We start from the raw sequence: 27,150 nt of genomic DNA, 5'->3' as shown, positions 1-27,150 counted from the left end.
CTAAGAGAAGGCCTCTACGCCACTGCTCTGTGTGTTGCAGAGCCTGGCACAGAGTAGATACACATGGAATGACCACAGGAATGAGTGCCAAAAAGACAGGACTCTTTTATTTCTATTTTGAGCTGTACATTAATAGGGTTGGTAAAATTTCAGAAATCATCAGCAGTAAAAAGGAACAAACTATTTACTGATACATACTTGGATGGATCTCAAGGACATCTTCCTTAGTAAAAAATGCCAACCTCTAAAGGTTAAATAGTGTACAACTCCATTTACACATCATTCCCCAAATAACAAAACAATAGCGATGAGGAACAGACTAGCTGTTTTCCAGGAACAGAGATTCTAGCACGTGCCCGTGTGTGTTGATGGGGGTGGGGGTGGTGTTGCTACAGTGACAGCGGGAGGCAGTTCCTGTGGGCGACAGAAGAGCTCTGTATCTGAACTGTATTGGTGGGTGGCGTGAATCTGTACGTGGATCCGACTGCACAGAACCACACACACACATACACACACATACACACACAATTAAATGCATATAAAAACTGGTGAAAACAGAGCAAGGTCAGTAGTCTGGTTCAGTGTTGAACCAGGGTCAACTGCCTAATTTGGACATGGTACTACAGTTACATAACATGCTACCACTGAGAAAGTCGGATGAAGGACTGTAATTATTTTTGCAACCACCTGTGAGTCTACAACTATTTCAAAATAAAAAGGTTTTAAAAATTGGGCAGGGCTTCCCTGGTGGTGTAGTGGTTCAGAGTCCACCCGCCGATGCAGGGGACACGGGTTCGTGCCCCAGTCTGGGAGGATCCCACATGCTGCAGAGCAGCTAGGCCCGTGAGCCATGGCCGCTGAGCCTGCGCGTCCAGAGCCTGTGCTCCACCACGGGAGAGGCCACAACAGAGAGAGGCCCGCGTACCGCAAAAAAAAAATTGGGCAAAAAACTATTTTCAGAAATCAAAAACTATCAGATAAAGCCACTTACAATTTCTATGAAACAATTAATTCAAATTTTTATTTGAATTTAATAAAACAGTGAAACTTGAAATTATAAAGATTTTTAAATGAAATTTACAAAATTAGTATTAAGTAACTATAAAGGAAATAATCAGTAAAAAGAAATCCCTAGAAGCACTTTTCATTAATCTCAAGACATTTTACCACTTCTAAAGTTATTTTTAAGACACTGGTTTATGCAGCAGCTTACCTTTTTCAGTTATGTTAACTAAAAGTGTTGATTCTGATTGACCCAGAGGATTTCGAGCATTCAACGTAAAATTGTATATTTCTTGATTTGGAAGCATTTGAAAGAACAACTGATAGCTTTCATTTGTGGACAACTCAACTCTTTTAAATCTAACATATTTTCCTGAAAAACTGAATTAAGAGAACATTAAGGAATATTAAAATAATTTCAAAATGGCAAGAGATTTATTGCAGGAAAAGATGAACGGGTAAATTTCTAATAAATGTTTTTTTTAAAAAGTTTGTATTTCTAATTATAGATATACTACATATTCAGGGAAGAAAATATATACAATGCAGAAAACAGAAGAAAAAAATCAGCCATTAAGCCCACTACCCAGAGACAGTCTCTATTCATATTTGAGGGTTCTTCCTTCTAGAGGCTTTTTAAAAAAGACAACAAGATATCGAGTCTGCATGTGTTTAAAGTGCAGTATTTATAGTATACCCAATTTTCTACAGCATATTTTGCTTTATATTTGTTCTCATAAATGAAACAGAGCATCTTCTTATGTCATTTAATATCCTTCCAAGGTACTCCTCACTGTTTGACAACCTTTCCCAGAGACCTTTACCTTTCAAATAAAGTGTAACTTGTATTGCGTGGGCCCACCAAGAACGTCGGTCTTCCTGGATTCCAAGTGCATATAATCTCTTTTAAGTCATATGTCTCACAGTTCAGTTTTTGAGGAATATCAGGTGGATCTAATAAAAAAAAAGAAAGAAAGGTAGTTACTTTGATTATGTACATTTTCTCTGAAAACGTTATGTTTCATAAATGTTAATTACATTTTGGACAATTTCCTTAAAAAATCATTTGCTTACATTCCGAATGGTGCAGGAATTACCGTTTTTTGTATAGCATGTTGTTTCAGAGTTCATATTACATTAGGAGTGATGGATTAACATAGACTTAAGAGTGACCATTAGCTCATTTGGAAACTCCCCAATAGCAACCTGAAGAGATCAACTATCATGTTTTTCCCTTAAATCCCATTTCAGAGTCCATCAAATCTCTCAAAGGAAACTTTGTCCAACTAGTTAAATCAGAAAAATCTACAGGTTAAAAGTATTATTACCTATCCTTTTTATACTGTGATTTGAAAAGAAGTACCAAATCGTAAGTCAGTATAAGCCATGGTACAAGTTTCAGAGTTCTTAAATAAGTTATAAGGACTATTATTTACAAAGTCACTCTTGGTAAAATTCTACATATCCCTATATTCCAAGTGACTACTGATCTTTTGTTGTTTTTCTTCTTTAATGAGACTGTTCTGTTTTTGTAGGGGCAAGACTAGAAAAAGAAAAAAAGTTGTTTTGTTTTTGTTTTGTGAGACAGAGTGATGAATAAAAATTCTACAGTCTGACACTGATTACAGAAAGTGATATTTCTGTAATCTTACTTATCCAAGCATATACAGAAACTGACATTTCCTACTGTCATATTTATCCAAACTATCTTCCATGGAAGTAAGTTTTGTTAAATGACTATCTACTCACTGAAAAAGTCTAAAAGATCACTTTATTTTTAAAAACCTGAATTTTTAAAATAGTCCTTAGTTTATCAAAAAGACTTAGAAAATTTCACATACTTTCCCCAGAGATTAGCATTACATCCTTCAAATATCTTAGGTAACATTAAGAGCAGTAATGAGTATTTATATGAAAGTTTACCAACTGGATAATAAAACTAACACTGACATATTTATTTTGAAAACTGTTTTAAACTTAAGGACAAACTTTTGGTCATTTTATTAAATTCACATACCCCAAATTTTGAGGATATTTAAAATGCTGATTATTTTAGGATCTGGCCGATATATTAAGTTGAAATACTTAAAATCCAAATAACAGGAGCAAACTAGACAGAAGTAGAAGGAAAAATTGAAGGAGAAAAAAATATGAGAGGGCAGTACTTGAAATATACTGATTTTCTTTTCAAAGAAATTCACTTACAAAAGAATCAATTGAAGCTAGGTAAAAGCTCGGTATAAATCAATTGTCTTTCTATATAGCAGTATATAGAAAACGCAATTTAAAAACATCAATTTTTAATGGCACCAGAAAACATCAAACACCTAGGAATAAATTTACCAAAAGATATAAAAGACCTCATATCACTAAAATAAATCAAAGAAAATCTAAATAAATGGAAGGCTATACCATGTTCATGGTTTGGAAGACTCAATATTGTAAGAATAAAAATCCTCCTAAATTGATAGATTTAATGTAATATCAATCACAATCCTGGCACATTTGAATGTGTATGTGTGTGTATAGGGGAAAACTGACAAGCTGATTCTAACATTATTTTCAGCCTTTTCAGTAAATGATGGGATAACAGGCTACCCATACGGGAAAGGAAAGTAAATCTTGATCCCTAACTCACACCGCAGTCTGCCCTTGCTGCAAATTTCTAAAGAGCTCCCTCTGAAGTGAAATGTTACTGCTGTTCCTGAATTGACAAATATTGATCAATATTTCAACCTCCAAATGTTATAAATGAAAGCTAAATTATGAACTAAATAGGTTTGCTCTAGCACTATGACAAAAGATTAGAACATTGTTAGAAACAATAAAAACAGTGAATATCTCATCTTTTAAGTTTTAATTTTTTATTTCATTCTTTTAAGTGAGTATCTCACTTTTTGATATCACTTATCAAGGAGTTTCACTACACTGGTTCTTTACTTAGACTCCATGATCATTTGTGAGGAATGTTGCACATCACTTCCTAAAATTCCATTTAGGAAAGAAAATTTAATTTTTTAAATTTCTAAAATTTAAATTCAAATATATCCTCACTCTCACTTGAATTCCAAAATGCCTTACTGGAAGGCAAAAAGAGAGTAAGGTTACAGCCATCAAGCTGAGAAGGGCACCTAATCCCCTTCCTTTGGGAATCTATCAGCAACTGAATGTAATTTATCATAAATTCCTATGGAAGTAAAAAAGTGACTGAAAGCGGCTGATCCACAGCATAACTGACAATCATAAGAAAAATCACTGAGTGAGCAAAAGAAAATGACAAAATCCGTTCACTACATTTCACACACTTTATTCATGAGACCTTCGGACCACTAGAAACGTTAAGTTCCGAATGTGAGCAGGAAGGGAAGCACTGCTGGAGGCAAAGCCATCAGTGCACTGTAACATTACAGTTACCACAGGGGAGGGGACAGAAAAATTCTAAATACAAAACTATCTGTGGGGCTTCCCTGGTGGCGCAGTCGGGCCCCAGTCCGGGAAGATCCCACATGCCGCGGAGCGGCTGGGCCCGTGAGCCATGGCCGCTGAGCCTGCGCGTCCGGAGCCTGTGCTCCGCACCACAACAGTGAGAGGCCCGCGTACCGCAAAAAAAAAAAAAAAAAAGAAAAGAAAAAAAAGTCTCTGTGGATGCACAACACAAGCCATATAGGTAGGGCAGTCCACCCACAACAACTTTTGGAAACATCATGGAATGTAGAAGTGACCATGTTAAAAGATGCCCCTGCATTACGGAGAGTACATCAGACACAAAACACAGTGAGGGGGGACTCTTCCTCCCACCATGTCCTGCAGCCACCCTCCTCTCATCAGAGAAGCGTAGGTTATGCTTTTGAAAGATTTTGTGTAAAATCATTACAATTTCTTTAATTCAGGTACTTAGAAAAAAGGTATGCTTTAATTAGGTGGGAAATTAATTTATATGAAAAAATTCCTAAATGATGTAGGAATAAGAAATATTATATACTACCTGTCCTTGACTCAACAAAGCTGTTAACTAAGAATTTAAACTAAAAATTAGCAGATGAATGTTTCAAATCTTATTACAAAAGCTACAAATTATATAGATACACAGGTATGTAGAAAACAAGCTTAGAACTCACCTTAAAACAAGCAAATATGCTGGTACCCTCATATGTCATTTGTATCAAAGAATAAAAAAATAAGAAATAAATAAAATAATCCCCCCAAAAAAGCATTAAGGCTTTCAAAGAGGATCAAAACATATTAATAGGAACTCTTTTCTTAAAAAAATAATTATATACTTACATCCTGCAAAAATAACTGTTCCAAACATGTTATCTTCTACGGAGAAAACCACATTTGTTCCACTACTTTCGGAAGCAGAAATATTACGGATCTTGATTGCAACATTTTTCCCATCAAGATGGATAAGGGGACAATATGTACTGCCAATCTGTGCTGATAACACTTTTTCTTGAGTCACACAACATACTGTTATATCTGAGCCTACAAGTAGCACTCTGTCTTGAGGAAAAACCTTAGTCTGAGAATCAGGAGACCCTAGAAAGAGCAAAAGGAATTATAAATACTTTAGAAGTCTTTTACATAAATTAGCCCAGTGTACATAAAACACACTGTTAGGTATTTTGTAATTATGGTGGCCCAAAGATAAGGTATGCCTCCCAGGTTTCAAAGGAGCCAGACATACACAAGAAATAAAAATGTGTGTGGTTTTATTTACTTATGACGGGGTGATGGTGGGGGAGTAAAGGGGACTGCAGGTCACCATGTAAGGTCACAGATTAATATCTAAGAAATCTAAACATTCAAATTAAGTGGGTTTATCCACATGTGAAAAATCCACACCAAGAAAAAGGTACACATTAAATAATTCCATTCCTCTGAAATTATTCTATGTATTTAGATCAGATATCCTACTTTCCATCAGCTTACATGCATGGTTAAATACTCCACATCCTAAAAAGCGCTTTCTAAAAAAATCCCAACTCTGTAGGTTAAAGCCACCCCTTTGTTTTTATTTTCCTAAATAGCCAATTTAAAAATATTATCTCTAGTCTCCTTCCTACCTACTCACTCTTTAATCTACTGCAATCTGGCTTCTACTCTGGCCACTTTACTAAAATGGCTCCATGGCCTAACTGCTCAATCCAATGGCCACGTCTTAGTAACCTTTCCTTCAACTTCCACAGCATCTGGTATGTTGCCTAAAGTCTTCCTTCTCCAACTCCCTTCTCTCTTGGGGTGTAGACTACGTACTTTTGCTACTCTTAACCCTCCGGCTGCTGTTTGCTTTGCTGGCCTCATTTTTTTCCATCCTCCCCTCCTCATACAAGCTTCTAAGAGATGTGTCCTTGGTCTTCATGCCCCTTTCCTTGAGTTATGTTAACCTCCAAGATTTAAAAATTTTCACATCACGTATGTTAACGATTCTCAAATACACAGTTGACCCTTGAACAACACGGGTTTGAACTGCATGGGTTCACTTATGTGTGGAGTTTTTTCAATAGTAAATACTACAGTACTACAGGATTTGCCGTCGGTTGAATTCTTGGATATGGAACCACAGATACAGAGGTTCCACGGGTATGGAGGGCTAACTATAAATTATGTGTGGATTTTCCACTACATGGAGGGTTGGAGCCCTTAACCCCCAGTTGTTCAAGGGTCAACTGTATATCTCCAGTTCGAACTAATCACCTGGATGCCGAATTTGTATTCCCAACTGACAATGAGAAATTGCTCCCAGGCACTTCACAGCTACCTCAAGCTCAACACATTCAAATCGAAATTTATCTTTCCCGCCTAGTTTGTTCATATAGTTTCTGTCTCATTGGACAGCATCACCAGCTACCCAGCTGCCCAAACTAATAGTCATCTTTGGCTGTATTTCTCCCCTACCAAAAGCATAGTCACTAATTCTAATTTGGTCTCTTCAGTGTTTTCATACTTCTTCCCTCTTTTCATTTTTAAACCCAGGTGTCTTATTTTATACCTTTACTGTCTTTTGCTGAACTACAAGATTCTCCTTATTAATCTGCCTGCTTCCAGTCCTTCCTCCCTCTGATCCATTTCTCCACATTGTCACTAGAGTGAATAATCTACAATGATTACCAGCCTTTTAAAGTACTTTATTTTATTGTCAACAATTTTCTAGGCCCTATCTCACACTGCCAACATTATATCTGCATGAGTTTTATTCAATGTACAGATGATTTTTGATATACCTGCAGAGTCACACTGTTAATTTAATTTTATTTTTTTGTCCACACCACATGGCATGCGGGATCTTAGCTCCCCAACCAGGGGTCAAACTTGTGCCCCCTTCATTGCAAGCTCGGAGTCTTAAGCACTGGACTGCCAGGCAAGTCCTATACTTGCGGATTCCCATGTTCTCTGCAGTAACTGCAGCTCACAGCGGTCTGCTCTATGGGCAAGAAATTGGGAGCTATATTTTAAAAACATGGACTTGATCTCATTACCGTCTCCATAAAATTTTTAAATGTTCTTCCAATGTCGATTCGAAGTGATTTTTAAACCTGGATGTTTATCTAATCACTCAGTATGTTCTTTAAAAATACAGATTCCTGAAGCCTATCTCAGAGTTTTTGAATCAAAATGTTCTGGGGCGGAAGACTTGGAAGATCCCCAGGTGACCCTCATGCATCCAAATGGGGTTCAGAGAACTAAAACTGTGGGGTAAACCCTACCCTTAAGCAAGAGTAATCTAATTCATCTGAAACGAAAATTCTTTAAATATGCACTTACAAGAGATGTTCTTCAGTGGGCTCCAGTCGCTCCACTCTTTGCGACCAGAGAACTGAGGATCATCAATGTAGCATCTAATTCCCACATAGTGAGTGGCGCACTCCAAGGGCATGTCTGAAGTCCAGCTCCAGTGATGAATTGTATCTCTGCCATTCAGAGTTGTGTTGTGGGTCACCTACAAAATGAACACAAACACAAAATTCTATTTCCAAGTACTATGTCCTGCTTTCCTTTAGGGTTAAAAAAATACAACAGACTGTATACAATTACCAGCTAAGTAAATCAAAGCTTTGTTTTTTTGTAAAACTATCTGTTTTCTATAAGGCATAAAAGGAGAGTTGTAGTTACAATAATTATGATTCATTTATGTCTACTTCTTCAACTTTAGGGCCTACTTCATCATTACACGAGATGTTAATATTCCAAAACATTCAATACAGTTCACGAGAAAATACACCATTGCCTAAAATGGTCCCATTTTTCATGGAGAAAAAACAGTTAATGCTTTTTTATCTCCAAGGGTTAAAGTCAAAGAGAGGAGAGCATTTCAACAAAATAAACTATTATTTTAGACTGGATTTTTTTAATATAAGTGTCATATATTTCAAATTTTATTTTTAAATATGCAACCTATAATAATATAGAAAGCTTAATTTCAATTGTGGAAAATGGGCAAGATTTCAACCAAATATATGAGGATATACTAAAAGAGACCTTGGGACTTCTGGTTAAAGACAACAGATTAAATAAATGTACTTCCTTCTCTTTACTTCATGAAATTCCCCTAGAACAAAAGTACAAGATTTTTTTTTTTTTTAAAAAGGCACAGATGCACAAGGGCAAAAAATTAAAGAAACAATACCGGTAAGATTCTGGACACTGGAAAGCAGATGGGCAATGGTAACTAACTATGCATTCTAAAGGCTGGGGCACTCCTGCCTTCTTCCCTACTCAGCCCCCAGGATACTGATGGCCAGGTACATACTCACCAGGTAAGAGTCTAAGCAAACTTTTCTAAGGAGCACATGAACAGGTCAAGGTAAAAACCTAAAATAATATTAAAATTTTTCCAGCTTGACAGCCCATCCTAATCACATACAGTGATGCCCCAGCCAACAAGTCCCACCCAGGCAAACAAAAGTTCCAATTAGACTTGTTTTATTTTTCAAGAACCACTCACTTAAATATGAGCAGCAACCAGGATGACCAGAAAGTGGAGAAAAAGTTCGAATGTGAAAGTCAAAGATCAAAATAATAATAATAAAAAAAAGCAATGTGAAAAAACAGAATGCACAGAAAGAAAAAAAATTTTAAATCACTGATATCCTCAAAGATAAGAAGAGATATTGCATCCATGAAATAAGAACATGATAGGGCTTCCCTGGTGGCGCAGTGGTTGAGAGTCCGCCTGCTGATGCAGGGGACACGGGTTCGTGCCCTGGTCTGGGAAGATCCCACATGCCGCGGAGCGGCTGGGCCCGTGAGCCATGGCTGCGAAGCCTGCGCGTCCGTAGCCTGTGTTCCGCAACGGGAGAGGCCACAACAGTGAGAGGCCCGCATACCGTAAAAAAAAAAAAAAAAAAAAAAAAAAAAAGATAAATTTTTTTTTAAAAAAAGGACTAAGAAAAGGGATCTCTTGTATATTAAAAATTATATTAATAGAAATTCAAAAGTGCAAGATAAAGTTCAGGAAAAACTGCTCAGAAAATAGAGCAAAATACTGACGGAATGTAAGAATGATAAGATAATTAGAGGAAAGGTCAGAAAGGTACAATTTCTAAAGAACGGAAGTTAGGAGAAAAAAGAGATGAGGAAATCAAAGACATAAAATAAGAAAATTTCCCAAGCTGACAGGCATGTGTTTTCAGACTGAAAGGGGCCTAATGAGTGTCCAGCACAACAGATGAAGATAGATCCACAATGAGAAGCAAATGGAACAATGCCTTCAAAATCTTGAGAAAATTTCCCAACCTAGGATCTTTTACCCAGCTAAACTAGCAATCATGAGTGAATGCAGAACAGACATCTTCAGAAATATAGGATCTCAATGTATTCATCAAGTAGCATTTTACATTCCCACCAGAAGGGTATGAAAGTTCCAATCCTTCTGCATCTTCTCAATATTTGGAATTGACAGTCTTTTAAATTTTCCTGGCAACTAATTTAATTTTTTTTTAAGTAAAATGTATCTGTAAGCTACCACTGCAGTTAGCAGAGAGTATCTACAAAAAATAGCAAATAACTACTAGAATTTATGCTTCCACCAAAATGAGGAAACAAGGAATTCAGGAAAAAGAGGATCCATCATAAGACAATGATAAAAGGAATCCTCTGGAGGAGGATGAACCATAGCTTCCTAACAAATGTGTTGAAAAACATAGAGGTTTGTCTTGAATGAGTTACAGGTATACCCAGGTATTAATCTCTTCAAACCAAGGGTTGGCTACTGGGAGTGGAGGCTGCTGGAGCTCCTGAGAAACCTCAGAATACTCAGCTATTTGCCACACTTTGTGCTATACAAATATTGGCAGCATCCACATGAGCTCTTATATGAAAAGGGTCAGGAAGTAAGTCAGAAGGCCCTCAGAGAGATGTATTCAGAAAGACAAAACTGATGTTTGTTTGAACATTTCGACAGATTTACATAACCTAGAAAGAATTTAGGATTGAATTAATAAAGCAGACAAATAAAAACTAAAAGTACAAGACAATACAAGAAGATGTACAAAATAAAGGAAAAGTAAGAATAGTAAACACTACTTGGTTCAGTTATAAATAGTGTTTACATAACTGTAATCCAAATAATGAATACTGGTCTACCAAAAATTATAACATAATGATATTGGAAAAAAATAAGTGGAGAGAGAGAGAGAGCGCGCACGTGCATGCACATGCATGTGAGTGCACATACATGCGAGTGCGTGTCCCTTGGCTGGGAAGTGAGACAGGACTAAATTCTCATTTTCCATTGTGGGAAGTTAATAAAACATTGCTCAAAAAACTAAAATAATAATAATAATAAAAATAGCAACGTAAGTGTGTTATCTGGAAACATGGAGACAAATAATAAAAGAATCAGCTAGAAGAATTCATTGTTTACAAGAGAGAAAAATGAGAGGAGGAGAGAGGGCTGCATAACTCCCAGGCATCATTCACATCCTGGCTTGCGCAGTGCAAAGCTTCCACAGCTGTTTGTGAGGCTGCGGGCAGAAAATGTCAAGTTATAAATGAAACACTATAAATTAAACTTATAAATGAAACTCACATTTATAGTGTTTCATGATCTTTAATGATCTTTAAGCTATTACAAAATAATAGCATTATAACTTATAAGCAAATCTACCTTAAATACTAATACTAATAATATAATTATAAATAAAAATGTCATATTTTACTATGGACAGGAGTAACTTTTTAAAATTAATTTGTTCTAGCTCTATTTTTCTTGCCTCTTGCTATTTTTCCCCACAGAAAGATTTTTCTCCAAAGATCATATTCCAAAAAGTAGGGAATTACTATCTTGCCATTGCTGTCTTGTTACACATCTTGTGGCAATGAGTTACATGACCTTAGAATAATATTTCCATTCATTTATGTTTGATTTCACTTACATGTCAAAGAGTATCCCTCTTACTCTAGCATCCGTAAGTCAGTTAAAAAAACAAACAAACCATCTAGCTCCCAAAGGAAGTAATAACAACTAATAGCTGTTTAGTAGCTTTATAAATATCATATCATTTACTACAGCAAATATTAGCACCATTTTACAAATAAGAAAAAGGAGGTTTTGAGAAGTCATCCTAAGCCAGTAAGTAGTAACGCAGAATATAAAATGTTAGGCCATAAAAATAGCTACACAATACAATTTTAAATAAGTAATAGTTTTAAGACAACAATGGTAGAGCTATATCAAAGTTAGTTGCAAATCAGACTGACACACAAGAATTGACATTAAAACTCAAGAAAAGAGAGAGCATTTTTACACTGAGGTAATTAGAATGGGCTTTAAAATAAGGGATAGGATTTGACCTGGGTCTTGAAATGTGTATTCAATTTGCATAGGTGAAAAGGAAAGGGAGGGAATCTTAGATGAGAATAAGTATACTGATTATGTAATACAATACAGATCGTACTGGTTAAGGAAGAGCACAGACTCTGGAATCAACTGTCTGGGTTTGATTCCTGGCTCCTCCACTTAATGTCTTCCTGTGACTCTGTATCTTCATCTGTAAAATGGGGGTGATGCTAATAGAGCCTCCCCCAGGGGCCTGTTGTGAAGATGCAAACTATTAACATATAGAGAGCTTTCACAATAGTGCCGGGAAGGGGAATGTCAGAAGCATTGGATACAAGATAACTACAATTATGGCTGCTATTGTTTCAGGATGTAATACATAGGCTGTCAAAAAGGAAAACTAATACAGTGACTATGAAATACAGGATAATCCTATTTATTATCTTTACTATTTTATCTACGTACTTAGGCAAATAAACTGTAAAATCATTGTCTTCTAATTCTTAAGTCTATAACTAGGCATATTTCAAGTGCATTAAAGAGGAAAAGAGGAAAAGGATGAAAGAGGGAATTCCCATGTACTAGCTGTCAATACTTTTCACTGCTATTTCTCACTATTCCTTAGATGAATAACAAACTAAAGATGGATCATTAGGAAACTATTCATAAACAAGATTTTAAAAATTAGAGAAAAAAAACCATGTACTATTAAATATAAGAATGTTATTTTGGATTCAGATAAATTCAAACTTACAGATTTATTCAAACTTATAGATTTATACAAACTTATAGATTTATACTTATAGATTCTCAACAATTACTATGGCTAAATGTGTCGCAAAACATTTATTTTTATGTCTATAATGTTAGATAATTTATAGTAATATGTAAATTAAACTATATGTATATTTTTAATTTCATTTATGTAAAAACATGCATATAAAAAAGGTTAGACAGGAATACACAAAGATATTGTTTACTATGTTCAAGTGGCAGAATCATGGATTAATCCTCCCTTAATTTCCTAAACTTCCTATAATGGTTACACATTATTTCATTAATTTAGTGGTTTTTTTTGGCATAGCATACAGTTTTTAATGAACCCCCAAAGGATATCTGATTTACTTCTTTAATAATCTAAAGGTTCACTGTTGCCACTTTAAAATTAAAAAAAAGTATTCAGTTTCTTTAATGGCACAGGAAAAAAACTATTTTTGTTCAAACTTACTAATTTTACGATTTCCATATTCTTTTTACGTAGAACTTTGATTTCCCAGATGACATTTGAGTGATGTGGAAAAACAGAACCCTTGTCATTCCACTTTAGGTGTAATGTAGAAGTTGAGAAATCAGCAGACAAATCCAAGATCTCTGGAGCATCTGGAATTAAGGCTTAAAAAAAGGAAACAAAAGATAAAACTTAGTCAAATGAGTAACTATTTTTCATATTATAATCCCATTAATCAACTAATTTTAAACTCTACTTCTTGATCAAAAAACATTTAAGGATTAAAGTAAATTCTTGCACCTCCTACTGAAAAAAAGAGAATAAATATATGTATTTATTTGTATAAGCAGCTCCCAGTTGCTCATCAGCCAAATCTGAGAAAATTATTTACCAGCCCGCTGTTTCAAATCCATAATACATCTTCTAATACAAACAGTAACTGAGTTCCCACAACACTCCAGTGTCATTGGGTCTGAATCTCCAAGCAGATGACATTGGAGAGAAGCAAAAAAGCTCCCTTTGTATAGATTATGGACAGCTGGCCTTGGTAAACCTTTCCATCTGTTTTCTCTGCACCCTTCCCCACTCATCTCCAGTCACAGCCTGCATGCAAGGGAAAGTTACCCACTTGAGGATGCAATGAGCTACTACTGGCATAGGCAGCAGTAAACAGCAGCAAGACCGTGGTAGTGAGCAAAGCATTGAGTTGAGGAAGCCAACAAGGTTCTAAGAAGTACTTGGCAGGATCTGGGAAGTCCTTCAGAAAGGCTAGTTTGCAGTGGTGTGCAACAGGTCTGCAGGTGATTGAGAAAGAGATAAGGTGATCCAGCAGGAGACAGCTGGAGAAAGCCTGGCTATAGTAATAAGGATGTGGCTCAGGATGCCATATATGGAAAAGAAAGGACAAAATCTAATGGGCATTTCAAAGAAATGACTGGATCAAAGAAATGAAGGATTAGTAATAACAAGACATGAAAACATCTAGGATTTCTTCAAGTCACTAGCCCAGAAAGCAGGAAGAAAGGCAAAAGGAACCAGGGACAATAGTGAAGAGATGTGGGAGTCTGGCCACGGATGACTAAGTACTGGGGAAAAAAAGACCATCAATGGAGGGGGGAGGTGCAGACAGTGAGAATGGGGACCAATCAGAGCGTACACACAGTCTCAAGAGGACTCGCTGAGTGCAGCTCAAGAAATGAACATAACACACCAACACAAAACAGCCGAAGCTTGTTTGAGAGCTAGTGACACAGTCACACCTTCAAGGAGCCAGAGACCCCAGCAAGAATCCCGAGAGGGAATGACGTAGAAGTAGAAGGAAACCAGAGAAAATCTGGGATCGCTGAGATCAAAAGAAATGGGTTGTCGTCCAGGCCCAAGAAAACAGAGTTCAGAGAGGAAGGCTGAGAAAAGACCACTGGTGGTCTTTTGATGCTGGTGAGGGTACCGTCAATTCCTGAGAAAGAAGGCTGGCAGGGAAGTAGGCTCTGAAGCTGTAGTACAAAAGGTAAAGAGAAAAACCATGCTCAAGGATAGAGCCTCTCACAGGGAGAAACTGGTAAACTTAAAAAAAAAACAAAAAAAAAGGTAGCCGAAAGAGTAAGATATTCTTCAAAATCTTCAAGTCTTCCTACCTATAAGGAATGAGTATGTTAATGAAAAATGTGGGGATCAGTGGAAAACACACAAGGTATGAGCCTGTTCTGTTCTATGAAATTCAGGCTTTCTGGTAGGAAGGGCTCTTTCTTGCCTGTGCTCTCCTCAAATGACAGTCAGGTGAAGGTAAGTTAAAAGAAATCCAGAGTCACAGGCTCTCAGGCCCCATATCTATCCTAGTGCTGCCCCAGGAAGTTCAAGGACCATTAAGTAAAGTCACGTCCAGCACAACTGCGGGAGCTGACAGAGGGAGGGTGGCTGAATGTGCTGAAGAACAAAAATGGCAAAGCAGACTAATATAAATTATACGTAACATAAATTAGTCTTGGAACTTAAAAATAAGTTTTTACTGAACTTACTGAAAATGTGCTGATCACAGCGCTCTACACTGGATTTACGTAAAATGTTTAGGGTCGCACAGGAAATAGAACATGTGGATTAAAGCCTGAAATATGCAGCAGTCAACAGTTACACAGCTACGTAAGGACAGTGGAGGATGCTTTACACGAGAAGTGTAAGTGGGAAACTGCTTTTAAAAAAGAAGGAGCAAATGAGGAGTAACAAGCTGATTCAGTGCCAGGAGGGACAAGTTCAAGGTGGCAGGGCAACCACACAGGGCAGAGGCTGCCAAGAACACGGATCCTTCAAATGTTCCAAGATGTCACAACGCAGTAACTTAAAATTATTAAACATGAGAGTACTTTATTAAGGCAACACTCATCTATTAAAATGCTTCCCTCCCTGAAAAGTACACATAATTAACATTTTATCTAAATAGCAGTGGGCTATTCTTCAAAACCCAAGTCATATCTAATATTTCCAGCTAAAGACAGTAACAGCCATAATTACAAATGAAAAGATTAAACACAGTTTTTTCACTTCATAGTATACTTCTTCATTGTATGCCAGGGGAGTTCCCCTAAGCTCCCACGAACTGTCTTCTGCATTTTTCTCCAGCTAAAATACACTTGAGGACAATGTTAGCTTGCTTTCTAGAAACTAGAAACTTTTCAGCTAGAAAAAATTTCATCAGTCTTGTTTATTTTTTAAATAAAGCTGGTTTATCTTTACCCATAACCTCCATGCCCCTTCTGCCTTAGAACATCAGAAGATGGGAGCTTTCCCAGCTCTTTTATAGGATCCATGTTATTTATTCTGCCTCATACAGATGCAAATTTTTAAGTTATTTTAAGAAACTTAGAGATTAAAAATCTTACAAAGACTTATTTTTGTGCTTGCCCTTGTCAATTAGAAGCTTATTAGAGGGGACTTTCCCAGTGGCGCAGTGGTTAAGAATCCGCCTGCCAATGCAGGGGACATAGGTTCGATCCCTGGTCCGGGAAGATCCCACATGCTGCGGAGCAACTAAGCCCGTGTACCACAACTACTGAGCCTGCACTCTAGAGCCCATGAGCCACAACTACTGAGACCGTGCGTCTCAATTACTGAAGTCCGCGTGCCCTAGAAGCCTGCACGCCACAACTACTGAGCCTGCATGCTGCAACTACTGAAGCCCGCGCACCTAGAGCCCGTGCTCCACAACAAGAAAAGCCCGCGCACCGGAACAAAGAGTAGCCCCCGCTTGCCACAACTAGAGAAAGCCCACATGCAGCAACAAAGACCCAACACAGCCAAAAATAAATAAAATAAAAAAGCAGCATATTAGATATTAGATATTATTAGATATACATATATGTGTTAAACATCTTCTTTGCTTTATATGTATATTTTTGAAAGCATCTTAAGATTTGGAGAAAACTTAATTTCTCATACTTTTATTTAGTAGCAAACTGCCAAAGAACCCAAATCTTCTAATGCACAGCTCCACTATCATTTCACAGCATCTCTTGCATATGACAGGTGTTCAAAGGTTTGCTGATGGACCCACCTCCCTCTCTTATATTCATTTAATTTGCTTTTCATTTTCTTATCAGTATTTTTCTTATTTGAGTAGCAGTAGTAATATCTTAGTGTTGGGATACTGTTAATGTAATATTCAAATCACAATGAGGCCCATTATTATTAAAAATGCTGTCAACAAATTACATGCTATGCAAAAACAGTGAACTATTAATCAAGTAAGTCACCTAGAGTCTGTCCTGATTTGCCTTTCTAATTCTAACACTGTTATCTTCAAGTAGCTTCCCAGACAGAACGTTCCCAATCCCTACTGAAAAAGCAGACAGCACAAACTGGCTCTCTGACAGAGTCCTGGGGAAGTTTTTAAAAATCTGGAATAAAATTAAGTTAGATTCTCTCATACCTTAGTACAAAATAATTCCAGATGGATTAAAGATTTAAGCATGATAACAAAGCCAAAAACTCATGAAGAAAAATATCAAGAGATTCTATTACATAAAAATGAAAATCGGTGGTATGAAAGAAACACCACAAAGTTTAAATTTTAAACTTGGAAAAGTATTTGTAGCAAACAGAAGTGATAACCATACTATACAGAAAGCTCTTGTGAACCAATGAGAAAAAGATGAATTTCAACATGAGAGAAAATTTACAAAGTACATAAATAGTTCAGAAAAGAATAAAAATGATAATTTAAACAAGTAATCACAGAAATATAAAAACAACAGCGCTATAATTTGGGGGCCATCAGATTGAAATCACAAAACTAAGAGAGATAGACAATACCCAGTCCTGGCAAGGATGCAGACAAGCAGGCATGCTCTAATATGATGTCTGTGGGAATGCAAAAAGATTCAAAATGTGGGGGAACAACTGGTAGCGGACATCAAGAGTCATAAAAAGCGGATGTCTTTAATGTAGCATTCCCAATTCTAGGAATTTAGTCTAAGAAAATCATCACACAAATTCAGCAACATATATGTGCAAAAAATGTTCATTAAGGCATTGGTAATAATGCTGAAAGACTAGAAATAAAAATCTCAATGTTAATAGTCAGTGACAATCCCGAACTCCCTAGCTATCCCACCCCCCCACACTTCCCACCCCCCGCCCCACCCCAGTTTGAAATTGACATGTACACACTGCTGTATTTTAAATGGATAACCAACAGTAGGATGGCCTACTGTATAGCACAGGGAACTCTGCTCAGTATTATGTAACAACCTAAATGGGAAAATAATTTTTAAAAGAATAGATACAGGTACATGTATAACTGAAAAAAAAAAAGACATCAATCTAGTTCAATTTTATAAGGCATCTATTTAAAATGATGTGGTAATTGATTATAATAAAATAGTATAAGTAAAAAAATTAAAAAATATATATATATAATTTGCTAAAAATAAAATCAAATAAAAATACAATTTGCTAAAAAAAAAATCAAGGACAAAGTAATTATGGTACCTCCATTCAATGGAATACTAGGCAGCTATAATGTAGATTTATTTACATAATAACTTGAAAATCTATCTATATCTTCTGATAAGCCTATCATAAAGTAATATAAACTTTACTGTTTATATATATATATACACACACACACACACACACACATACAAAGAGAACACATGTAAGTATTAACAATATTTCTTCCTGGGTATTGGGATCATGGCTGATCTGCACAAAACAATCTCACATGTATCTCACATACAACTACAGAAAGAAAATAACAAACATGGCTCTTCTCTATCTTGAAAACAGCCCTAAGTAGCACTTTACCCAGACAATACTCCAGCCAGAAAATGAGACCGGTTCTAAGTTCCTGGACAGCATGCTTTGCTATTATTCAAAATCTGTGCTATGTCAGACACAGACCACTCCAAACATGCACCTTGCCTGTAAAATTGGAGAGATCACCAAGTTGCTTATATTTTCTTTCCCTTGCTTCAAAATAAGTCATCCTTATAAGACTCACTGTAATATCATTATGATGCCATCCCATAATAGTTGTCAGAAGGCAACAAACCTGCCTACCCACCATTAAGAGAGTCAAGACCACTGGAGTTTTTAAGGTCTCATTGCATGGCAAATTCTCCATCTCCAAGAGCCTGGATTTATTTCATGCTTCCACCCAGCTTGTAGCATACGTCCTAGGCATTCGGTCAACACATCTATAAAAGATGCCTGCTATGTGCAAGGCACTGCACTAGACACTAGGCGTAGAAGACAAAGTCTCTGCCCTCAGGGAACCCATTTTCTTGTAGAGGAAACACACAGGAAGCACCTAATTATATAATAAATTATTTATGCAATTGTGAGAAATACCACAAAAGAGAAATACAGACTGCCTAAAGGAATGTTAAGAAAGGAATGGGGTCTCCTCTGGGAGGGGATGGTCAAAGACTATTTCCTAAGGATGGCTGAGGAATTCTGAAAGGCATGCAGGAATAACAAAGTAGAGGGGTAGGAGAAAAGAATCCAACCGTGGGAAGGACCTTAACTTGTGTGACGTCTATTTGACTGACCAGAGGAAGAGTTTGCTTCCATCTTGATCTTGGCTATGCTCCACAATTGGAAGTATGGTCGCCGGGTAAATGAGAATATTAGTTTAACAAAATATATAAAAGAATGGTAAATTCCTGTCAATTATACAGCAGCACAATACCAACAAAGGCACCATTCTGAGTTATTTTCAAATCAATTTTCTTTTCAAATACTTACAAACGTTTTTTTCATTTAGTGTGAATTTACTTATAAAACTTCGAAAATCATGTAAAGGGTTTATTGTTATTTCATGATCACCAGGTAAAAGAGCTGGGATTTTAATATTTTTCTCCAATCGATAACAAGAATGGGACCTGCAATATAAGAAATCAAATTTTAATTAGCAGATAAAATTGAGCGCAATTTTCATAAAAACTTGATTAACACAAAATCCAGTGGAAAATACTTTGTTCTTTTGTATACAAAAATATGACAGGTTATATCGCATTTTAAGACTGCAAAAAAGCGAGGTAAATGGTAAGTCCATTAATGTGTTGGTGGGAAAAATAACCAAGACTGTATCAGAAAGTCAAGAGAGTAAGCAGAGATGATTCTATCAAGAAACTTAGGGCTTTAGCATGGCCTTCAAACCCCGCCCAACCCTGCCTTTGCACACACCCTGCCTCCCACACCCCCCTTCTGGACCGACCACTACAGGGTCCCCATCACTGAGACTTCAACCAGCTTGTCTGCTCCTCTGTCTTGCCTCACGGTTCACTCGTACAAAACGTTCTCATGTTCTCATCAGCTCCGCTTTCAAAGTGCTTCTAGTTCCCACCCATTACCTCTCAGACAAAAGTGAATTTTTCTTCTGTGGTTCCATGGCCCTCGGTATCTTTATAGGGCATGTTTACACGCTTTGTTATTCACATACATTTCTAATTTCCCGTAAAATTTTAATTCAAGCAAAAGGACTTTGGGTGTCTCCTGCATCACCGCCCTGCCCCGCACAGGCCGCTTCACATTCCTAAGTGAATTTAGGACTGAGGACTTGAAAGGGTCGGCTAACCTCACGCGTGTGGTTTCTTTGCGTGCCAGCAACACAAAACCACCCGAATTCTCTAAATCATGCTTTTTCATACATTGATACCATTGTACCCAATATTCTCTCAGGTTGGAATGGCTTTCTGTCCTATTTCTGCTGAGAAAACTGAGTATTCCTACTCCACCACCAGGCTACTGACAGCCTCTCTGGACCTCACACTCCTTAGTCAACGCTCCCTCAGACCATCACAGACAATTAGCATCAGCACTTAATCCACAGCATCATTATGTCTGCTTCTCGTGAACTCCTGGAACCAGGATCACTTCTTCTCTGTGGGTTCTGCAGTAGTCAGTAGTGTTATTTACCAGGTTTTTCGGATTCTCCCCTTCTGGATTCACAGGAGGATTGCACTTCCCTGCTCCTCTGAAACAAGGCATGGCCATGGGCTATTAGGTGTAGAGAAAGGGAGTGAAAGTCACAGTTTCTAAACGCCAGGCAGGCTCTGCTCCCCTCCTGTCCTGGTGCACTGGGAGATGAGGGCCCCCTGAGGGAGGGAAAAGGGGCAGAGATGCCAGCTGACCTCAAGAGAGACACAAAACACAAGCAGGAGTAATCCTTTATTTTCACTGCAGAAAATAAGGACATGAGATTCGAGGGTTGTTTCTGCAATAAAACCAAGCTCGTCCTGGCTGATAAATTACCATCACACTTAGACTAATGTTCAACAAATGTACACCGACTGGGAAAAAAATCTGAGTGTATTTAAATCCACATTTATGTCAATTTACATTAGGACCACTTATCAGCACACTGGTGCTTGGAGCTCTGCACTGAACGTCTCTGGCGTTGCTCAACAACTCAGAGCCCTGCTGGGATCAGGGAAGGGCAAGGAGAGTGCTCTGGCTAGCAGACGGCCCGACGGCTTCCACTCCAAGCTCCGGGACTTGCAGCCACTCCAGGATTACCTGAGAGGGTAAGGCAGTGTGATGGAACCTACCACTTGCCTCCTAATGTCCACTTCCCCCTTTCCTTAGTAACACTCCCCCAGGTTTATCCTAGTACATGGCCATCAGCTATGAGAACACATCACCTAGCCTCTTATGCAAATAAGTTTAGCCACTGCACTAAGTTCTGCCAATGAGATGTAAGCAGAGGTGCTGTACGGGACTTCTTAGAAGTCTTCCTAAAGCAAACCACCTCCTTCCTGCTTTCTGGAAGGCAGACATGACAGCCACTCCTGAAGCATCATCTTGAACCATGAGATCACACCCTCAAGATGGCTGAGTAGCATGAAAAAGAGCAACCTGGGCCTCTCATGGCCATGTGCACCCACGTTGGCCTTGAACCGCCTACTCCAGACCTTTTACATGACAGTAAATGCCTGTCTATTACTGGCATTTTCTGTTAGGCAGAGTCAAAACTTGAACTTCATTGATACAGGTAGGCACTGGTTTAGGACAGACCAGTAAAACTTCCCCACAGACGATCAGAATCCCATGAGAAGCGTTTCCCATACTCAACAGTCACACGATAAAAGAATCAAAGTTGTGGCCAGGAGAAGGGTTTGTTTCCATCCTGACTGAAGTAAGATTCAGATTTTTAGAAAACAGAGAGCTAAGATTTAAAATTTCTTTAAAAAATTTCCAGAATAAAATCTTTATATTCTAAAATTAAAGACAAAGAACCTTTAGATTATAACTATAAATTAACCAAAGTATGTCCATTACCCGTTTTCAAAGCAAACTTCGTAAGCAGCACCATGGCCGGCTCCAGAGGGGGCTCTCCAAGAACAGTCCCACACTTGTAAATTGTTAGTTACACACTTCAAATCACGAGGAGTCCCTGGAGAAGGAGAAACAAAACACACACACATGCACACACGCACACACACGCACACAAAATGCTTATTAATTTAACTGCACTGTAAAAGTCAACAAGTGAAACCGTCCCCAGCCATAAGTACAAGCGTATGTGTCTGCAGAAGGCCCATGTTCTTTATGCAGAGATGAACCTGCAGTCACAGGAGGTGACTGGTTTTATATTCCTTTCTGTAGCTTTGGTTTAAAAAATCTAGTGAGTAAACTGATGAAAGTGGGTCAACCACTAGACCACTCAGGGGTTAGGCCTCTCTCAAAAATTCCACTTCCAGAAAGCTAAGATAAATAGAGGGAGTGGTTATATGGACTCAATGAAGGGACCAAGAGAGCGCCTGGGAGAATTTTAGCCTCCAGTGACCCCATTTGCAAAAAAGTAAAATTAAAAAAAAAAAAACAAACTCTAAGACTTTAAGTAAAAACTATGTATCTCCTATGCCACAAACACAGCTTCTAAGCACTCCTAACTACTAGTGCTTCACAGCTTGTTACCAGACTGCCACCTACACAGAAATCCCATAGCCAATCTTTAGATCTTTATGAAGCACATCACATAAACAGTAATAAACTCACATGAGTCTCTGAAAAATATATATTTTGTGTAGGCCTAAACAACTGAAAAGTAACAAATAATTCAGAAGATTACAGTCCTAATAGTATTTACTCACATCTATAAAATAACATTAGATCATGGAATACATAAGCACTATACAATGAAAAACTGTCATTCTAAAAAGACAGTGAAAAGAAAGAAAGGAGAGGACTTGGGGGAGGGAAAGAGAACAAAAGGAAGGAAGGAAAAGAGGGAGGGAGGCGAAAAGCAATTCAAGTGTGAAAAAGGTATTCTATCTCAGATTCTCTATATAAATGTCTATTAAAAAGGTTTTTTCTTTAATTTTTACATGTGATTGGTATGATATTCACTACAGCAATGAATTATAAAGCTATTTATGTAAGACAGAAAACAAAAACATTAGAAACACATTAGAAATCATTAGTAATCATAATAAAGTTATTTAGTAGTAATTTGGGGGGAAAAGAGAAGATCTCTTTAATTATGCCAATAATATAAAAACTAAACTCAGAGGCAGAAGGGTGAAAATGCTCTTTATAGGGTAAGCTAGATTAACCCCTACAAACATTCTTAACGTTTTTAAACAAAATGAAAACAAATCATATATTTCTTAAAGCAGATATCTGGATTTAATTTATGTGACATTCTGAAAGGCAAAATTACAGACAGAAAATAGATGAGTGTTGGCTGGAGGTGGGGGTGGCGGGCTGACGGCAGAGGTGCAGGGGCATTTTCTGGAATGACAGACTGGTCTGTATCTTGACTGTGCAGGTGGATACATGTCTGTATGCATCTGTCAAAACTCACAGAACTTTATCCTAAAAGGGTGAATTTTACTGTATATAACTTATACCTTAATTTTTTAATGGGGAAAGAATACTTAGATCTATCTTTATGGGCCTTTTTAAAAGAAACTAGAAGTACATTAAAAAAAAAATGACATAGAAATGGATTTTAACCACAACCTGAAGGGTTCAATAAAGTCTCAAGATTGCTTCTTAAGCAAAACAGTAATGATATTGCAATCAGTTCATTTTCTCTGACTCTGACGCACTTACTTCTTTTCTGGCTGTTTACTTGATTCATTAAATATAGAAGAAGAACTGTTAATAAGAGCCACTGGAAATTTGAAGTCATCCTCATTCTTTTACTGTCCCCCATCCGGGATGGTCGTTTCAAACATAAGGAAATGTCCATCATCTGTGCAATGTAGTCAGTTCTGCATGAGGAGAAGAATTTCAAAGGGTGTTCAAACTGGTCCAAGGGCACTCCTTATCTCGTTCACATCAACACTGAAAATGGATACTGACAAATACCAAAACATGCTGCACGTTAAAGCCATGGAGACACCAGACTCAGCTACCCTGGCTTTAGGAGATGTGACAATCGGACACAGCTGTTGCTCCGGGATCCATTATAGGGTCAGGATAGGCTTCAAATTCAAGATTACAACTGAGCACATATTTATCAACACTCCAGTACTGCTAGAGTATAGAAAAGCAGTGCATAAAACTGAGGTTTTGACAATTTTAAGTGATACATGAAATGGCATTTTTAATTTTAATTAGTATATATTAACTTTTATAGTCACTTATTTATGACAAGTAATGTTGGTTTTCTTTTCCATGTACACTGTGATATTAAGTTTCTATTTTACATAAATTTAAATAGTTTAAAGAAAAAATTAGGGTCATTAATCACATATGGGGGATTGCAGATGTGACAAAAATATTGACAATGACATACAAATGACTAAAGTGTAACAAACACTTCAACAACTATAACGGGGAAGGGACTATCAGTAGACGAGAGATTTCAACACATTTCTGTTGAAAACTGAGAGCACACAGATGAGCGGTGACTGCATCCGGCGGGTGGTAGGGAGGGGCTGCAGCGGAGGGAGGCATTGTTCAGCCCAACATACCCATCAGCCTAGCAAGTGCCAGGCCCTCCTCCAGGCACGAAAGGTGCAACACCGAGCTAGACGAAGTCCCACCCCTCAAGGAGCTTAGACGCTAGTTCTAGAGACACATACATAAACAAGTAAGGTCCTGATATGAACTTTAAAAACTCGAGTAAGTCGATGTGCGTGAGAGTGTGTGAGTGAAGGTCTAGCATCTGAGCTGGGATCTGACTGATGAGAAGACTGCCATGGTAAGATCAGGGAAAGAGTAGCAAGAGCAAATACAAGGACCCTAAGACAAGGACAGCTTACCAGGTTCAAAGGTCAGGAAGAGGGGCTGAGAGGAGGTGGGCTGGCCAGGCCACAGAGGGCCTTTGGTCATCAAAAGGATAAGGGCTTTAACAGGTCGAGATGAGCAGCAGCCACTGGCGTGTCTTAATCAGGGGAGACCCATGATCCGATCTGCACTTTGGGAAGATTTCTCTAGCTGCTACATGGAGAACGGACTCTAGGGGAGAAGAGAGGCAGGGGAACCAGAGTCCAAATGAAATAATCAGTGGCGAGGACCCTCTGCTAAGGTTTTCAAGAGCGGAGGTGGTGATAGGTGGTCAGATTCAGGATCTGTACAAGAGATGGAGGGTCTTATCAATCCATTATAGGCAGGACAGAGTGGTGGTTAAAAACACAGGCTCTGAATCCCAGCTTTTGCACCTACTGTGTAACCTTAACCGCTCTGTGTCTCGGTTTCCCCATCTGTAAAGTAGGGATGATAACTGTATTTTTCTCATAAGTTTGTTGTGAAGATTAAATGAGTAAATATATGCAAAGCACTTGTAATAGTGCCAACAACATATACGTGCTATAAGTGTACTTTGTGTATTATATGAGGTATAGGGAGAAGAGAGAAGGCAAATATGACTACTAGATTTGGTGGAAAAACAATACTGGATGGATATGGTGCCACTTAAATCCTCTGCACGTGCGTGAAGGAGGATGCAGTGGTTCATGGGGCTGAAGCTCGAGGATTCCAAGATCTGTTTATATAAGTCAACTCTGACATGCTCCTACACCCCACTCCCAACAGCAGTGTTCTCCCTACAGAACATAAAAGGATTGTTGAGGACACAGAGCAGCTAACAAAGACATGGGTGTCACAGAGGAAAGCCTTCCACACCTGACCCTGAGGGATTCCTCCGAGTAATGATGTTGGCATCCACTCTTGTTGAATGAAGCTTGCCAGACAACAAGTCCTCCGAATGTGCTGAAAACTCCTTGTCAGACCTAATATTGCCTCATTTTTATACTGGAATAGATGACTAAGGATCATAAAACATATAAGAAAGCCTAAATCGTTGAAGAGAAATTCAGGATAAACAGGATCCCCAAAAGGAAAATAAAAATTACTCCCAGAGGAAATAGGGATAATGTGAGAAATAGGAAAAGTAAAAAACAAAAAAAAAAAAAAAAAAAGAAAATCACTTCTAGATAGTACTCTCTGAGCAGGCATGGCACAGTCATAAAAACAAGAAGAGGATGCAATGAAAAAGGAATAATCAGAAATAAAAATAACTCTTACACATTACATACATTGGCTGATAGTAAAAGATTTCTAATGACAGATAAAACATTGAGTAATCTTTCAGAATACACAAAAGACAGAAATAGAAAATGTGAGAAGAGATGTGAGAAATAGGAACTTGAAAAAGGAAAGGTGATCGAACATCTAAATAACTGGAACCTAACAAGAGGATTCAAGAAACATGTTTCTTAGTGAAAGCAAACAGCAAGATGGCTGCTTGGCTACTGCTGAGCACTGTCACAAACCGGGGAAGTGAAGCCCAAATAGCACAAATGATCATAAGCAAACATACACGAGGCACAAGCATACATTTCAAAAGTGTTCACAATTATTTTCTGGATGAATAACTTCCTAGTCAATCACAGTTTCGCCGAGCTTACTTATTAAAATGAAAATGTATTCATGGAATGTCTAAAATGCCAATTGCTGAAGTTACAGAATTACGTGGCGTGTACAGGAATAACTTAATAAAGGAGACCAAACCATGACTAAAATAATCACAAACCATATTCACTGACTGGCTAAACATTATCTTGAAATGAGACAATCCCTCACTACAAGTTTACAGTTGTCTAGAAAAGAGTGTGTCCCATGAAGTGGCAGGCGGGGTACTGTGGACTAAGGCTTTCATCCTGGCTCCATTACTAATTAGCGGTGTGAATGAGTGCAAATCACTTAACCCACCACCCCCCCACCCAACCTCCCCGGCTTCAGCCTCAACCAGGGTGGCATGGAGGCAAGCTCTGCCCAGAGTACCTAGGAGAGACTTCCCCAAGCTAAGTTGGGATATTCTATTCCTGTTGGCAGGCACAAGCACAAGGTCAGCAGTGCCAGCAGCACTGTGCCAACAGTGCCAGCCCCACCCATGAGGGACATGACTGAGCAGGTCTGCGAGGGTCAGGGTGGGGTGCTTGGGAACAGAAGAATCAATGGCACTGTCGCCAAGTCCAGCTTAACTGAAAACAGGCAGGATGATAAAGAGGACTTTCTTGTTATAACATTTACACAGAAAACTTTGAGCAAGTCATCAGGCCATATTATATTACGCTTGTAACAGATCTGACTTCTCTATCAAATGGACTTATGTGAGGCCGGAACAATACATGAACAGAGCCCTCCAGTGCACCTCCAGGAAAACAGGACCCATGAAACTTGTCCCTGCTCC

The 27,150-nt window shown here is 38.0% G+C and overlaps 1 protein-coding gene across 2 annotated transcripts in view; it reads right to left on the bottom strand.

Moving 5' to 3' along the window:
* LIFR (LIF receptor subunit alpha) overlaps window positions 1–27,150 on the bottom strand; it is a gene marked incomplete at both ends in the record, with an annotated part of 97,068 nt that overhangs the window by 29,088 nt on the left and 40,830 nt on the right. The window contains 8 exons of one of the 2 annotated variants that reach the window (XM_079702199.1): window positions 1,214–1,383; window positions 1,827–1,956; window positions 5,287–5,541; window positions 7,768–7,942; window positions 13,011–13,174; window positions 19,248–19,384; window positions 21,783–21,897; window positions 23,562–23,722. In XM_079702199.1, coding sequence (XP_079558325.1) covers window positions 1,214–1,383; window positions 1,827–1,956; window positions 5,287–5,541; window positions 7,768–7,942; window positions 13,011–13,174; window positions 19,248–19,384; window positions 21,783–21,897; window positions 23,562–23,703 — 1,288 coding nt within the window. Of the gene's footprint in view, window positions 1–1,213; window positions 1,384–1,826; window positions 1,957–5,286; window positions 5,542–7,767; window positions 7,943–13,010; window positions 13,175–19,247; window positions 19,385–21,782; window positions 21,898–23,561; window positions 23,723–27,150 lie in introns of those variants that run through there. The other variant, XM_079702198.1, reaches the window with a different exon arrangement.

The sequence above is a fragment of the Hyperoodon ampullatus genome, assembly GCF_949752795.1.
Source record: "Hyperoodon ampullatus genome assembly, chromosome: 4".
NCBI classification, from domain to species: Eukaryota; Metazoa; Chordata; class Mammalia; order Artiodactyla; family Ziphiidae; genus Hyperoodon; species Hyperoodon ampullatus.
Note: the sequence above shows the minus strand (reverse complement) of the source record. Positions and strands in the feature narration are given on the sequence as shown.